We start from the raw sequence: 17116 nt of genomic DNA, 5'->3' as shown, positions 1-17116 counted from the left end.
ATATGCACTATTTTCTGCTACTACTCTAAGTCAAAGAATATATTTGAGAAAGTGGGTGTCATCAGTAGGTAAGTTTTGTAAAAATGGAAAGCATGGAAATACATATAAATGGGAATTAGGAGATGAATGTAGTAAGGAATTTAGCATCTTACAATGACTCCTATCCAGGCTTTTCTCCTTCCTTCCAGTCAGCATATTCTCTGGTCACAAAGATGGGGATGATGATTATGTGTTCACTTATAGTGTGCCATGTACATAAGTGCTTTACATAAGATGCACACCTAATCCTTACAGCAATTATGTGCTGTGTGCTATTTCCTTTAAAAAATTTTTTTAATGTTTATTTATTTTTGAAGGAAAGAGAGACAGAGCGTGAGTGGGGGAGGGGCAGAGAGAGAGGGAGACACAGAATCTGAAGCAGGCTCCCGGCCTCAAGCTGTCAGCACAGAGCCTGTTGCGGGGCTCTAATTCACAAACTGTGAGATCATAACCTGAGCAGAAGTCAGAAGCTTAACCAACTGAGCCACCCAGGCGCCCCAGTGCTGTGTGGTATTTTTATCTACATTTAACCCTTGAGAAAACTGAGGAAAGGGAAGTTAAGTAACTTTCCTAAAGTCCTAATGTGAACAAATAGGGGAGCTTGAATTTGAACCTAGGAAAGTTGGGTTTCAGGCTTCTTTGTAACAGCTACTCTTCAGCACCTATTCCTGCTGCCCTCCTGCTGCTAGAGTGATCTTTCTTCATGATCCACCAAATCATTCACAATAAATTCCAACTCCTCAACTTAACTTACAAGACTATGATCTGAGCTCCTCTTCCTTTTTAGCCTCACTTCCTGACACTTGCTTTCATGTATTCTGTGTTGAATCATGTCAAACCTGTTGGCATTCCCCAGTGGGGATGCTATGATGATTTACACTGTCTTCATGTATTCCAGTCCATTAGGCCTGGAATGTCCTTCCTGCCCTGCCCTGTCTTCTGTGCCCTCACCCTGCAGTCTTCATCATCAGGTTAACTCTAATTCACCTTCCAACATTCCACTCAGTGAAGACCTTCTCTGGAGACGTGTCTCCGACTCTCCTCTAGACCTGGGATTGCTGGTTTACATGCGGGCCTCCTCTGGCAACACATGTCAATGAAATAACATCAAGATTATCAGTACCACATCGCTTATGACATCCTCAGTGTAAGTTTAAGCAAAGTTGGGCACAAACTCTGAATGTTGTGATGATCTTGCCAGTTGTAAATGTAGTGTTTGCCTCAAAGTACTGGATACAGCTTTACAAAATTTCACAATTAGGGGTGCCTGGGTGGCTCAGTCATTGAGAGTCTAAGTCTTGACTTCAGCTCAGGTCATGATCTCATGGTTCTCTCATGGTTCGTGAGTTCAAGCCCTGCACTGGGATTCTCTGCCTCCCTCTCTTTCTGCCCCTCCCCCACTCTCTCTCTCAAAATAAATAAATAAACTTAAAATAAAACAAAAAAACAAAAAAACCCTTCACAATTAGCAGAAAAGGAGTCTTTTGGCTATTACAGAAATTTTAAGACTTTTAAATGAGAAAGAAGGCATGCTGACTTTATGCCCACAGTCCCACAGCTCCAGGAGTATGCATCATATGAGAACTTTGAGAGACAAAACAGATGAGCATAAGGAAAGAGAAAGAAAAATAATATAAAAACAGGGAGGGGGACAAAAACATAAGAGACTCTTAAATATGGAGAACAAACAGAGGGTTACTGGAGGGGTTGTGGGAGGGGGGAAGGGGTAAATGGGTAAGGGGCACTAAGGAATCTACTCCTGAAATCATTGTTGCACTATATGCTAACTTGGATGTAAATTAAAAAAAATAAAATTAATAAAAAAATAAAATAAACTTTAAAGTCCTTTTGCCTAGGTTCCAATACCAACTCTGTCAATTACCTAGCTCTGTGACCTTGGGCAAGTTATGCACTTTCTCTGTGCTTCAGTTTCCTCATCTCTGAAGTGGGGATAATGATGATAGCCTACACTGTAAGAATGTTATGAGGATCAAATGAATTATTACCACTTAGACAATAGTAAGTACAATAGAAATTTTCTATTATTACCTAAATGATTTTCAACCCTTATGATTCTGCCATTTGGTTATGACTGAGAACAATTTGGCTTTGCTGTTGTAGTGTCAGAATATTCAAAGATGTTGAGGACTTGGAGTGTATCCTCTAATCAAAGGACTTTACACCATAAGAGCACAGTTGATTTTTTAAAAAAAGGAATTCCTTTTCATGAGAAGTTTATCTTCTTTCTTTCTTTTTCTATTTCTAGTTCTTTCTTTCATCTATCATCTATCTATCTATCATCTATCATTATCATCTTTTCACTTATTGTTCTACCTATTATTTATTTAGGGGGATGAGTGTTGTGTGGGTTTTGGAATCAGAATGTCTCAATTCAAATACCAGCCTCTTCACTGACTGTGTTTTACTAGATAATTTACCTAATCTCTTCAAAATTTTGTGCTCCTTAAAATGGAGATAGAAATTAAAATGTTGCTGTGAGGATAGATGGGGTAACATATGCTAATAGTTTAGCATATAATCCTGCACATAGTAAAGTGCTTAGTAAATATTTACTACCAGTATCACCACTATTAATAATATGTCTACCATGGAGATGGACAGATATTATTGTTTATTATCTCAGGAATAAAATTATGGATAAATTTTAATATTTTCTATATAATTTTTATATAATGAATAGATCAAATGAAAACTTCTTACTAAAAAGATCCCACACTTCACAGACTCAAATGACAAAGTAAATCACCTCATAAATACAAAAAAAGTTACACAAATGATCTCATTTTATTTCTGTAACAGTTCTGTGAAGTAAAATAATTTTTGTTACCCATCTTTTATAAATGAGAAGACTGAGATTGAGAAAATAGATTTACTTAAAGTAATCCATTTGGTGGGGGTGTTCAAACTTAAATCACTCAGCTTTCACTATCCAGGCAGAAAAAAGGTGTTCCTAGCAAAGATGAAAGATAGCTAGTAATTTGAAATGCTTCAGAAAAGCCATTTTTTATTCTGAGGAACTTCTTTAGATCCTGTCTTATGATTTATCTCTTTCAAGAATTTTTCCTTGATAATTTTTACTCAATATTTTTATCTGTATTCCCTGAGCATCCCTGTGTATAGTTTGTAAAATGGTGTTAGACTTATTCTTTAACTACCATTTATAGCTTTTCTGTATGGAAATTTAACTACTGATTTTTACCTCTGATTACAAGGACAGAAGGCTATTTCAAGGCAAAGGGATTGAGAATGATAGGGGCCTCAGTATGTTTTAGCTTTTCAACTCTTTAGAGCAACATAGAGAAAAGCATTTCTCTGTATAGGTTGACCACTCTTCAGGTATTCCTTACTGACAAGCAAAATGAAATTTTCACATGCATACCAAGTCTTAGGACTCAAACTCCCAGGATGTTATTTATAAGCATGGGTTTTTGGTAAGCAGGAGACCTCTGTTTCTGCTGTTGTTCATCACTAAAAATGACTTAATCTTTAATTGTATTGAAACTCCCAACCTAATTTAGAAACTAAAAACAGTCTTTATCATTTGATTAAGTAGAATGTTATTCTTCTAAAGTTGATCTCTGTACATTATGTTAAAAAAGATCCATCTAAGAAATTTGGCATCAAATCTCAGATTCTGACTCCTTATATTTACCTTAAGCCTCAAAAATTTATTTAATAATTGACTTAAAATTTTCCATCTGAAAGAGAATTTCTGGCAATACGAGAGAGAGAGAGACGGAGGATTAGGGAACATTAAATCCAATAAAAAATCATCATATTCTCTAGATTATTATTTGAGAGAAAAGAACTATAGGTCTGAGTGTAACAGAAATCACATGTGAGTCAATAATGTGGTAAGAAAATTGACTATGCTCAAGAAATATGAAGTTTCCTCTCCTATATTTAGCATCACTTAAATATTTTAATAAGACTTCTCCTTTAGGCTGTACCATGCTTACAGTGGTTTATATTTATTTATTTTTGCAGAGAACCAGAGCCACCAAGCCAGTACCATCTGGGTCCCCATGGAAGTGGCTAATAATGTCACTGAATTTATATTCCTAGGACTTTCCCAAGATCCTGGAATGCAACTGATGTTCTTTGCCTTATTTCTCCTCTTCTACATCGTGATCATGGTGGGAAATCTGCTCATTTTGCTTATGGTCTTTTCTGATCCCCAGCTCCAAACGCCCATGTACTTCTTCCTCAGTAACCTGTCCTTTGTGGACATTGCCTATTCCTCAGCCACAGCACCCAAGATGATTGCAGACTTTATTTCTAAGAAAAAGACCATTTCCTACTGGGGCTGTGTAACTCAGATGTTTACCTTCCACTTTTTTGGGTGTGCGGAGATTTTTGTTTTGACTGTTATGGCTTTCGACCGTTATGCTGCCATCTGCCAACCTCTCCGTTATACTACCATCATGAGTGCCAATGTTTGTATTGTTCTGGCATCATTGTCCTGGTTAGGAGCCCTGGGTCATTCCTTTGTTCAGACCCTTCTGACCTTTCAGCTGCCTTTCTGCAATGATCAGGTCATTGACCACTACTTTTGTGATGTCCACCCAGTCCTAAAGCTTGCCTGTGCTGATACAACCCTCGTAAATATGTTGGTGGTTGCCAACAGTGGCCTCATCTCTCTGGGGTGTTTCCTCATTCTTCTGGCCTCCTACATGGTCATTCTGTTTAGTCTTCGTAAGCGGTCTTCAGAGAGCCGGCGCAAGGCTCTCTCTACCTGTGGGTCTCATTTCACTGTAGTAACTTTCTTCTTTGTCCCTTGTATATTTATTTATCTTCGTCCCTCCACTACTTTCCCACTGGATAAGGCTGTGTCTGTGTTTTATACTACCATTACCCCAATGCTAAACCCACTCATCTATACTCTGAGGAATGAGGATGTAAAGAATGCCATGAAACGGATATGGAGTCGCAAGGTCTCCTTGAAGGAAAAGGAGAAGGGATAGCTTGTCAGAATTGCAAAATCAGAGAATAAGCTAATACCTTCAATTATCTGTAACTTACTAATGATTTTTAAGGAATAGTCCCTAAAATTCAATTATCTTGTACTTTTCATTTAACCAGGAATAATTTGAGACTCTTTTTTATATGTTTAGGTGGGCTAAACTTAAGCCTTTCTATACCGTCTAGGTTTCTATACTGTCAAGGTTTATCCTCTCTTACTTTTAGAGTAGGAGAGTAAACACTCTGAGCCAGTATCTCTTTAACTGCTTTATGTCCCTTCAATTCAAATTAAGCTTTCTTAAACTAAATTCAACAATGTAGAATGATGTTACAAGAGAAAGATCTCTGAGGAATCTGACCATTTCTCTTAAAAACAGAAGTCTAACTTCCCAGAAACTGCCTCCTTGTCTCCCAATCTCCCTTCCCTCTCTTCCTCCCTCCTCCTTTCTTTCCTTCCTTCTTTTTTTTTCCTTCTTTTTTCCTTTCCTAGTCTTTCCCCACAAATATCATATAATCTAGTAGGGGAAATGGATTCATAAAGAGATAACGATAGTACATACATAGAATGCAGTGAAAATGCATACATAGAAATATACGCTGCATACAATTAAGAGGTTAGTGTACATTCATAAACTACCCAAAGGATTGTTTCTTTAGAGGGGGAAAAGGGGTACATTTTACATATTTTGTGTGGAGCAATTTTTTAAAGATCCTGTTGGAAAATTTGAATACTCTCTATAATCCTAGTAGTATATTATTTGTACTAAAAGTTATCCTACTTTTATTTTTGCAATACACAGAACAGACTAATTAAAGCAACTAAAATGAATTGACATTTGAACTATTGCAATGACTAAGTCAAGGAGATATATTATACATTTTTGGTTAAATTTATTTTCAATTTTTGAAAGGGACAGAATAGATTCTTTTCTGTTGTGTTCTTAGTAAGGTCAGAGGATAGCTGGATGGTCTCAGTACTTCAGAAAAGCAATTTTATTCTGAGGAACTTCTTAGATCTTGTTTCTATATCTCTATATCTTTCAAGAATTCTGCCCTGATTATTTTCATCCAACATCTGTTTTCTGTGTGCCTTAAGCACACCTCCATATGGTTTATAAAATGGTATCAGACATTTTTCCCAGTTTTTGTTCCCTTACTGGATTTTACCTCATTTCTGTAATTTATTAATGATATAAATAACATATCTTACCTTTTTTCTACTCCCTATGTATGGCACAGAGCTGGATGCACAATACCTATTTGTGACAGAGTCTACCTGTTGTTATCCCAGTATCCACTGTTCCTTTTTTCCCTTAGTAACAGAGACGACATTATTTATGGTGACCCCGTTAAAATATTAAAATACCACCACTAACCTTTTGTTGCATTTCCCTATAGTTATTTTTTCATATTACCTTTCCTCTGTGAAAAAGGATCATTCTATCCTTTTAAAAAATAACAAATATACTGAACTTATATTTAAAATTGTGGGCTACATGAGTTTTCCTTTTTCCTCCTAAGATCTAAATAAAATAGCAATAACAACAAACGAGAAAAAAGTTTAGACTCACAAATAGGACAGAAGTTAGATGCAGACAAAAGATTTCAACATATGTTTGGAAAAGACAAGACAAAGGCAGGGTAACTGATATGGCAGAGGAGAGAAGGCTAACATGAAAGTAGCAACTGAGAGGAATATTGAGGAGAAATAGACAGATTTATCTCCCAGAACCCCTGACATGTTTGAGATGCCAGGGCACCAGGCAAGGATGATAGTGGGGTTCAGGGCTAGTTATAGGTCAATTAAAAGAAAGGAATGGTTCAGTCTACCACCTTTTCTTTTCACCCCTCACTCTCAGATGCTCACACAGGCATACACTTCACAAACAGAATACTGACATCTTTGCATTAAGAAATTAAACTATGTTAGAGAAAAGTCTTTCACATTTTTCCTTTGGAGATCACAAATGGAATGGCTGCCTCTCTGCTAGAACCTTGATCAGAAGCCCAGCAGTCAGTAAGCTCTGCTCTGTTGATCTCTGCCTTTGGTCAAAGTTTTGGTGCCTAAGTCTTTAATATACATAAGGTAGTTGAAGTAAAACGTGAGCTGTTAGGAAGGCAAAAGGGAATTTTGGAATTAGAGATAACACAAATTCATTGTAAAAACCATTGATATCTTTTTGTTTTAATGTTTATTTATTTGTTTTGAGAGAGAGAGAGAGAGAGAGAGAGAGAGAGAGAGAGAGAGAATGAGCAGGAGGGGGCAGAGGCAGGGAGAGAGAGAGAATCCCAAGCAGGTTCTGTACTGTCAGCAGAGAGCCCAACTTGGGACACGATCTCACAAATGTGAGATCATGACCTGACCTGGATGCTTAACCAACTGAGCCATCCAGTCACCTCCAAACAACTGAATATGAAAATTCAAGTCAAGAGGTAAAACACTTATATTTGTCCCAGGAGAACAGAGAAGACAGAGGGGAAGAATTTAAAAGAAACAATGAAAAGAAAACTCAGAGCAGGAGGGTTTAAGTCTCCAGATACAAAAGATGTACTGAGTGCCTACCCTAGTGATGAGAAAACAGTAACTAAGATACATTATTATGAAATTGTATTACCCTAGAGATTGATAAGATTATAAAATTATTGAGAGAGGAAAAAGGCCACAAAAAAAGTATGCAAAATCCAAAAGGCACTAGAGTATTCAATAACAACACTGGTCCCTTCAATACAGTGGAAAAGTGACTGAAACTGATTCTCAGGCAAGAATTCTATATAGAACAAAACCATCAATCAGGTGTGAAAGTAGAATAAAACATTTTCAGTCATGCAAAGATTTATAAAATTTACTCTATAAGTACACTTTCTTTGAAAGTATGGGAGGATGTGTCCCAGGAAAAACAACTAAGAGGAGATAGGCTCAAGAAATCAATGCAGGGGTGGCCAAAAGCACTTTTAAGATGAGAGCTGTGAAGCAGGCATTAGGGGGCAGTAGAAATGGATGAAAGCAGAAGGATAGAAGCCCCAGGAAGGGAGGCTTTGGAAAACAGAGTGAGAGTGGGAATTTATATTATTTAAGATGATGATGGAGCATCTTAATTATAAAGGTATAGGCAATAGGATGGAGCAAGTTGATGGGTTTAAGGGCACATTTATAGAAAACTGTATCATTTAGGACTCTTATCAGAAAGCTGATGACACACTCAAGATAGGATAATTCACAAAGAGAAATTCACAGAGGGACTGTCTATAAAATTGTAGATATGGAGGAGTCACATGGGACAGCATATAACCAAGGGTAAGGAGCAGGAGAGCTGTTAATACCTTTGTGCCTGAAGGGAATGGCAGAGAGTAGATATAGAAACCTGAAAGGAGAGAGATTTTCTTTCTCCTGATTTTTTAAAAATTAAGACTAAATTTTCCTAGAGCAGTTTTTGGGTTCACAGAAAAATTAAAGGAAAGGTACTAGGATTTCTCATATACTTCCTGCCCCAACACATGCATAACTCCCCTCATTATCGGTGTTCCCCAACAGAGTGATCTATTTGTTACAGCATATCATAATCACCCAAAGTCTAGTTTACATTATGATTTATGCTTACTGTTGCATATTTTGTGGGCTTGGAAAAATGTATAATGATATGTATCCATCATTATATTATTATACAGAGTAGTTTCACTGCCCTAAAAATCCTCTGTGCTCTGCCTTTTCATCTTTCCCTTTCCCAATCCCCAAACCCCAAGCCCTGGCAACCACTGATCTTTTTACTGACTCCATAGTTTTACCTTTTCCAGAATGTCATATAGTTGGAATGAAACAGTAGGTAGCCTTTCAGATTGGCTTCTTTCATTTAGTAATATGTATTTAATTTTCCTCCATGTTTCCCTCTCTTTAAAATTGAAATCTGATTGACACACAATGTCACATTAGTTTCACCTGTGCACCATAGTGATTCAATAAGTCTATACATTATGCTATGCTCTTCACTGGCATAGCTATCATCTGTCATTTTACACTATTACAATACCATTAACCATATTCGCTATGCTGTATCTTTTATCCCTGTGATTTGTATATTCCATAACTGGAAACCTGCATCTCCCAATCCCTTTAACTTATTTTGCCAATCCCCAAAACTTCCTTCCTTCTGGAAACCAATTAGTTTGTTCCCTGTATTTGTGGGTCTGTTTCTGTTTGTTTGTTTGTTTATTTATTTATTTAGTTAGTTTTTTAGATTCCACATGTAAGTAAAATCATATGGCATTTGTCTTTCCCTGTCTTATTTCATTTAGCATAATACCCTCTAAATCCATACATGTTGTTACAAATGGCAAGATCTCATTCTTTTTTTATGGCTGAATAGTATTCTATTGTAGCTATATACTACATCCTTTTTTTTAAATCCATTCATCTATCTGTGGGCACTTGGGTTGCTTCCATATCTTAGCTATTGTATATAATACTGCAATAAATATACAGGTGCATATATCCTTTTGATATCCAGTATCAGATATCAGTATCAGAATTACTGGACCATATGGTATTTCTGTTTTTAATTTTTTGTTACATCCATGTTGTTTTCTGTAGTGGTTGCACCAATTTACATTCCCACCAACAATGCATAAAATTTCCTTTTTCTCCATATCTTTACCAATACTTGCTATTTCTTGTCTTTTTGATTTTAGCCACTCTGACAGGTATAAGGTGATATCTCATTGTGGCTTTGATTTTCATTTCCCTGATGATTAGTGATGTTGAGCATCTCTTCATGTGTCTGTTGGCCAATTGTTACCTTTGGAAAAGTGTCTATTCAGATCCTCTTCCCATTTTTAAATTGGGTTATTTGTTATTATTTTTGATGTTGAGTTGTATTAAGTTCTTTCTTAATATGTTTTGGATATTAACTCCTTATTGGATATATCATTTGTAAATATTGCCTTCCATTCAGTAGGCTGCCTTTATGCTTTATTGGCTGTTTCCTTTGCTGTGTAGAAACTTTTTATTTTGATGTAGTCCTAACAGTTTATTTTTGCTCTTGTTTCTCTTGCCTGAGGAGACATATCTTGAAAAATATTGCTGTGGCTGATGTCAAAGAAATTACTGCCTATGTTCTTTTCAGGAGTTTTATGATTTGGAGTGTCACATTTAAGTTTTTACCCATACTGAATTTATTTTTATGTATGGTATAAGAAAGTGGTCCAGTTTCGTTCTTATGCATGTACCTGTCCAGTCTTCCCAGCACCATTTGTTGAAGAGACAGTCTTTTCCTCATTGTACACTCTTGCCTCCTTTGTCATGGATTAATTGTATAAATGTGAGTTTATTTCTGGGCTCTCTATCTTGTTCCATTGATCTATGTGTCTACTTTTGTTCCAGTTCCATACTGTTTTTAATTATTGTCACTTTATAGTACATAGTTAAATATGGCATTGTGATACTTGTAGCTTTGTTTTCCTTTATCAAGATTTATTTAGCTATTCATGGTATTTTTTGCTTCCATACACATTTTAGGATTATTTTTGCTAGTTCTGTGAAAAAATCCTGTTGGTATTTTGATAGGGATTGCATTGAATCTGTAGATTTCTTTGGATAGTAAGGCCATTTTAACATCAGTTCTTCCAATCCATGAGTGTAGAATATCTTTCCATTTGTTTGTGTTGTCTTCAATTTCTTTGACCAGTGTTTTATAATTTTCAGAGTATAGTTGTTTAACAGCTTTGGTTAAGTTTATTTCTAGATATTTTATTCTTTTTGGCATGGTTGTAAGTGGGATAATTTTTAAACTTCTCTTTCTGGTATTTGTTATTAGTGTACATAAATGAAACCACTTTCTTCATATTAACTTTGTATCCTGCAACTTTACTAAAGGTAACTCAGTCATCCTTACTTTACAAACAGAGAGTTTAATATAAAGATAATTTTAGGAGGAAAAATATCTGAAAGATAAGAGATGGAGATCAAGCTGATAGAATAAAATTGAGATAGAACCTAAAATTCTTTTTCTTTCTTTCTCTTTCTTTCTTTCTTTCTTTCTTTCTTTTTCTTTTCTTTTCTTTTCTTTTCTTTTCTTTTCTTTTCTTTCTTTTTCTTTCTTTCTTTCTTTCTTTCTTTCTTTCTTTCTTTCTCTTTCTATCATAATCATCATCTATCTGTCATCTATCTATATATCTGTCCATCCATCCATCTATCTATCATCTACCTTACCTACCTAAAGTTTTCAGAGAACATTTCTAGGTGAGAGGTATAGGCAAGTGTTTGTGTATTCATAGGTGGACAATAATTTATAGGTTGATTTAGGGAAATAGGGACAGTTCCTCTCTTGCTCATCATTATAAGCCTGGTGCCTACTACCATGTCTGACATATAGTAGCTAAGCACATGAAGAAGACATTGAATAAAAGTTAGAGATTTTAAGGAGTTATTACTTAAGATCTTTATTGCAAACATCACTAAACTGTTCAAGTAATTCAGGCAGTATTAGATTTTGATAGATCTCCATTTTCCTAAGGATCCAACATCTCTAAGTGAATTGGAACTACACATCATAGTTTAGAGAGCATATCCCACATCATAACATTTTGTAGTTATAACTTAGGGGAGTGAGCCGTTTTCCTTACTTGTTCTGGAAAATTCAGATATTGTGATTCTATGTTCCTTGGATGAAGAACACATCAACTTTTAAATTATTCCCTCAGTGTTTTGATTCCTAACTGGCTGGCCCTGGCCTCCAGAGAATTGATTTTCTTAGTCAAAATCCATGATGCTAGTTAGCTCATTGTTACATCAGGGAAGGAACTGATATATACCAAAATACAGAAACAAAGCTTTCTGTTGTGGATGGGGGAAGAGGCACCTCTACCCCCTCTATAGTCCTTGACTACATCAGGACTGTCACTAGCAACTGGTAGGTGGAATAATGGTGTTAGAATATTTACATAAACCACTCTATTTTTTGAAACTATGAGGTAGATATAATAATAAGAATGATTATGTAAAATACTCAAAGAATAGTGGTAAGCAGAAGCTTCTAGTAAGGAAAGGTGTTAGGGAAACATGGTGATCATATAGAGCCGACCTTAACCATGGTGGACAAACTATTTCTTCTTTTGTTTCATGTCCACAGGTATTTTTAAACCCAACTCTGAACTGGACGTTTAGAAGATGACTTCGTCATCTCATACTTGCAGGATGAGACATTCTTAAACAGTCTCAATCAGAGAAAGTTTTTCTGTCTTGTGGGTCTTCAGTAAGTACCAAACCATTAAAAGAACCTTCCAAAATTTTGAATCCTGTCACTCCTGAAATGAAGTTAGGAAAAACCTCACTTATGATAGTTCTTCAGGATGATTTCTGTGAATATGGGGGAGATAGGGCCTGATATGTTTCATTTTGAAGGTACTGGAGTTGGTAGTCATGACAACTCTGTAAGTGAAAATAGAAAAAAACCCTTAAAAGCAGACTTTCATTTGAAATTAATATGGGTAGAATAGGTATCTTAAAAAAGAGGATTCCAGGAAATAAAATCAAGAATCATGAATCAGAGTCAGAAAACACCAAATGGATTAATAAAACATTTAGATTTAGAAGTATTTGACATTTTTTCCTATAAAGTCATCAACTAGTTTATTCACTTATAAATTCATTCATTCATTCATTCATTCATTCATTCATTCAATAAACACATCTTAGTGACTGTAGTGGGGCAGAAGCTATCTTAGGCACTAGCCAGATATATAAATGAGACATGCTTCATGTCCTCAAGGGGCTTAGAGTTTCAGTTGCATTTTGGCCAAAATATAAACTGATGTGAATAGATGTGAATAGAGCATTACTATGCAAGCCCAAATTTCTCTGGTGTTTGTTAGAAATCATTCATACAGATTTCAGTCATTATAGAAAAGGGCCTCTGAGACTAGTCAGAGGACTTAATAATAGTGATTTATCAACAGTCACATAGGATTAGAGTCTAGGGAAAACAGGAGAAGATAGTAGTGTTTAGAAGTCAGATGTTCTTGACCTCTTCTCTAAGCTATTTCTCAAATTTAGTCTTCTGGATCCAAGGAGAGTAGTTGGGGATAGAGAAATACAAATAGACATTAAAGGGCAATATTTTAGAAATTATGTATAAGAAGAATAGTTTTTCTATTGAGCTTGATTCTTTGCAAAGGGAATATAAACATCATCATTATCATAATAATGACATTAATAATAGTAATTTAAGTAAGTATGAACTATATTTTTCTGAACTTTACATGCATTAGCTCATTAATCCCTACAATAAAAACTATGAAGTTGGTACTATTACTATCTCCATTGCACTTATGGACACATTAAGGAAGAGAAGTGAGTGAGTTGTTCAAGATCACATAGTTAGTAACTGGTCAGCTGCAATTAGAACCAAGGCACTTACACTGCTGATCTATTTTAAGAGAAATGCACAAGCAGCAAATGATCCTCTCATACTGAAATAAGCCCTTCTCAGATCCTAATGCTTTCTTCTTGCCTAGTTTATTGTGGGCAACAAAATATCTAGGAAATCTAGATAATTACTACATTGTAGTATTCTCTGCTGTTGGTTTATTTGTGAGACTCAAGATGCCTGGTCTCCACATACCCCTGTATGTGGTGCAGATGCTTTTACCTCCTCCCTATCTTACATAATAAGATAGGTAAGCTTGATGTCTTAGGAATAGGGAAAATGAATTTAAGTTATGTATTTTATGTGCTGTGTATATCTACAATGGTGATTAAATCACTATCCCTCCACGTCGTCACCCATATTGTTCTTAATTTTATCTTCATAGAGAATTATACAGTAGGTTATTCATTAAAATTCTAGTTGAAATCCCTCATGTTGCTAGGAAGAAGCTGCTGTAGAGGGAAGTTGAATGACCTTTTTAAGGTCACACAGATTTTGGTGGCTAAGCTGTCATGGGAATCCAAGTTTCTTAATTCTTGTTCAGAGCTCTTTATAGATGCCCTTTAAATTGGAGTATGCATCATATAAATATCCTACACTGTGTAAAATTCACCTCTTTATAAATATTTTGGAGAAATTAAAGGAATATGTAATACATATGTCTGTATGTGTAATATATGAGTTATAAAGACAAAACAAAAGATTTCAAATAATGACTTTGTTTTTGATTCCTTATCCTACTATTCTAAAAATATCTTTTTTTCTTAATGATTTGCTTTAACATGGATCTTACTGAGGTAGAGTACTCTTTAAAATTCAAGTCCACATGTCTCTATTTTCTAAAAATTTAGTACCTTCCTGCCGTGCTTGCCTATAGCCTCCCTTTCTCACTTGACCTTAGTCCCCATTTTTCAAGGTCCCCTAGCTTAGTAAGGCTAAAGCTCTCCTACATAGTCTTCACCATTGTCCCATGATCAGTGGGTTTGGAAGGCTAAAGTACTTTTCTTCTCTGGGGAAGAATTTTCAATAAATCATCACTTGAACCTATTTATGAACATTTTTATTTATTTTATAAAACTATTTTACTTTTTCATTTAAATGAATACTCACTGGTAGCAACGTGACCCATAAAGATGGGCTGTTTTCATCGTCAGAAGAAATGCCTGACTAATAACTTCCTCTTTCTTTTACAGCCTTTTTTCCCCTTCATCAATACAACATTTCCTTTTCTTCCATTTTCCCAGCCTCTCAGTTTCAGCTTACTCCTTCTACATGATGTTATTGAAGCAGAGTCTGAAAGCAGTTCTTATGGTTGTGAGTTTTTGGTTTTTGGGAGGAGCTAGGATGAGTGACTTTTACTCTGGAAGACACTGGCTTCTTCATTCACATCTTCATCTAAGGAAAGAGAATTGACAGTGGTCATAGATGATAGCTAATGTTTTAAAAATGCCTCTTGTATGAAGGTAACTGCATATCTCTTGAGTCGTTTCATCTTTTACTATTTCAGGATCTATGTGATAGCATCCCTAATTCCTCAAGATATCTATTGGCAAGATATCTATTCTTCATGTGATTACTGAGAGCTTGGCTAGATACATGGGTGCCCACTGCATTGTTGGTAAGAAGTTCTGCACAGATTCTTAATTTTCCCTAAAGCATTTTTTCCCTTGAGGAGAGTTCACAGTTCATTCACCTGTAGGGAGAGCATCTGTACTTCTAGGTATCTCCCATAGTCATCCTCTAGATACTATATCCCTACAGATTAAGCACAGAATGGGAATTCGCTAGATGTTGTTAAAAGAGGAGCAGGCTTTTTTAGAATCCACATATAAGTAAGCTCATGCAGTATTTCTTTGTCTGGCTTATTTCACTTAGCATAACATCCTCCAAGTTCATTCATGTTGTTGTAAATGTTAGATCTCTTTTTTTTTAAAGACAGAATTATATATATTATTATATCGTAATTTCTTTAGCCATGTGAGAGGAGAATGGTTGTTACCAGGGACAGAGAGGTGGGGGAAAATAGAGAGATGTTGCTCAAAAACAAATTTGCAGTTATGCAGAATGAATGAATAAGTCTAGAGATCTCATGTACAGAATGATGACTATCATTAATAATTCTGTACTGAATACTGAAAATTTGCTGAGAGAGTAATTTTTAGGTGTTCTTGTCACTGAAAAAAAAAGGTAACTGTGTGAAGAGATTATATTAATTAACTTGATAATAGGACTCATTTCACTATGAATATGTACATCAGATTGCCATGTTGTACACCTTAAATATATGCAATTTTTATTAAAAGAGAACAAAAAGAAGAGAGGGCTTGTATCAAGAAACTTAGGAGGCATAGGTGTAGGCAGGATGAATTAAAATCCACTTGACCAAGCAACATAGCTGCTCTAAGAGTAAGCAGTGGCTTGGAATAGTTATTTCCTAAATGGCAGCCTAAGAAGGAAATGCCCTACCTCAGTTTCCATAGGTGGCTTAGCTCCCTGCAGAATTTCCACAGACATGATTCCTTGCTCCCGGCTCTATTGGCACAATCCCAAGCTTTCCTTAGGGGGTGGACAGAGCATCCCTAAATAGTTATGGCAGATTCACTCAAATTTTATTAAAAACCTCAATGTGCTGGATGAACCTCATTTCTGACACAGAAGATTTAAAGATGCATTTTTTAATAGTTTGCCATTATGGTGCTCAAATTCTGACTGACTTTGGTAGTGGGACAATGACAATATACAATTCAACATTAAATCCTGCCAATTGGATCTCCTAAGTATTTTCTAAAGAAAACACTTCGTTTCTCTTAATAGCTGTTGCTGTATCTGTAGTTTAACCCACACCTAATCCTACTTCAATTTATTTGCAAAGAGGCAAGGGTGATATTTCTAAATCACAAATCTTGTTAAGTTATTCTTTAGATTTTATTCTAAAATATATTGGAAGCTATTAAAATATAATTTTCTTCTTAAAAGACACAATACTTGGTCCTTTGGCTATCTCTATTCTGTTTTTGTGCTTCAGCAAGTTGCAGATCTTCTATAGCTCCTAGAAACCCTTCCCAATCACAAGGACTTTGCATTTGCTCTTCCCTATTCCTAGAATGCTTTTTCTCTTGCTTTCAATTAGTTGAAATGTCACTAGTTCAAAGATGCTCTTCTAAAAAAGCCATCACCATCACCACCATGTGCCACTACCATTTATTTTCTATCATAATCCCCTTTTTACTTCACTCTTGTCTCTTATCAATAGTGGTAATTATTTGTTTTGATTATTTATCATTCATTTATTTACTTATTGCTTGTTTACTAATTAGTTTTGTGTCAATCTTCTAAAATGGAAGTTTAAGTGAGTCAGAAACCAAGTCTTCTTGTTCATTGTTGTATTCTCAGCAGTTAAGACATAGTAGATATCCTCTAAATAGTTGTTGAATAAACAAATGGGTAATTTATAGAAGTGACACAGACACTATATGTTTTGGGATAGAGCTTTCAATATCGTGTGTAAAGTTTTATGGAGGCTATCAGGCACCCTCTCCAGGTAAATATAGTAAAACCATTGCTTTCTGGATTCCTAGGAAATATGTCAATCTGGATAACCATGCTTTTAAGAAAGTTGAGGATTGAAAATTGGCAGCATTATCTTTCTTTTGATTAAAAATTTTCCAAACTGAATT

At 35.5% G+C, this 17116-nt stretch overlaps 2 protein-coding genes across 4 annotated transcripts in view; both read left to right on the top strand.

Moving 5' to 3' along the window:
* LOC132669333 (olfactory receptor 4M1) overlaps positions 1 to 17116 on the top strand; it is a 130998-nt gene that overhangs the window by 110308 nt on the left and 3574 nt on the right. For 2 of the 3 annotated variants that reach the window (XM_078448436.2, XM_078448435.2), the window contains 2 exons: positions 12144 to 12266; positions 14947 to 15057. In XM_078448436.2, the coding sequence (XP_078304562.2) occupies positions 15036 to 15057 (22 nt within the window). In that variant the 5' untranslated portion in view covers positions 12144 to 12266; positions 14947 to 15035. The remainder of the gene's footprint in view (positions 1 to 12143; positions 12267 to 14946; positions 15058 to 17116) is intronic. The other variant, XM_078448437.2, reaches the window with a different exon arrangement.
* On the top strand, positions 4061 to 5024 carry LOC132668414 (olfactory receptor 4S2-like). The gene has a single exon (XM_060617388.2). The coding sequence runs from the start codon at positions 4086 to 4088 to the stop codon at positions 5022 to 5024; it is 939 nt and encodes a 312-aa protein (XP_060473371.2). The 5' UTR covers positions 4061 to 4085.

Source organism: Panthera onca, chromosome B3 (assembly GCF_046562875.1).
Source record: "Panthera onca isolate mPanOnc1 chromosome B3, mPanOnc1 haplotype 2, whole genome shotgun sequence".
NCBI lineage: Eukaryota > Metazoa > Chordata > Mammalia > Carnivora > Felidae > Panthera > Panthera onca.
This window is presented reverse-complemented; position numbering and strand designations above follow the sequence as displayed.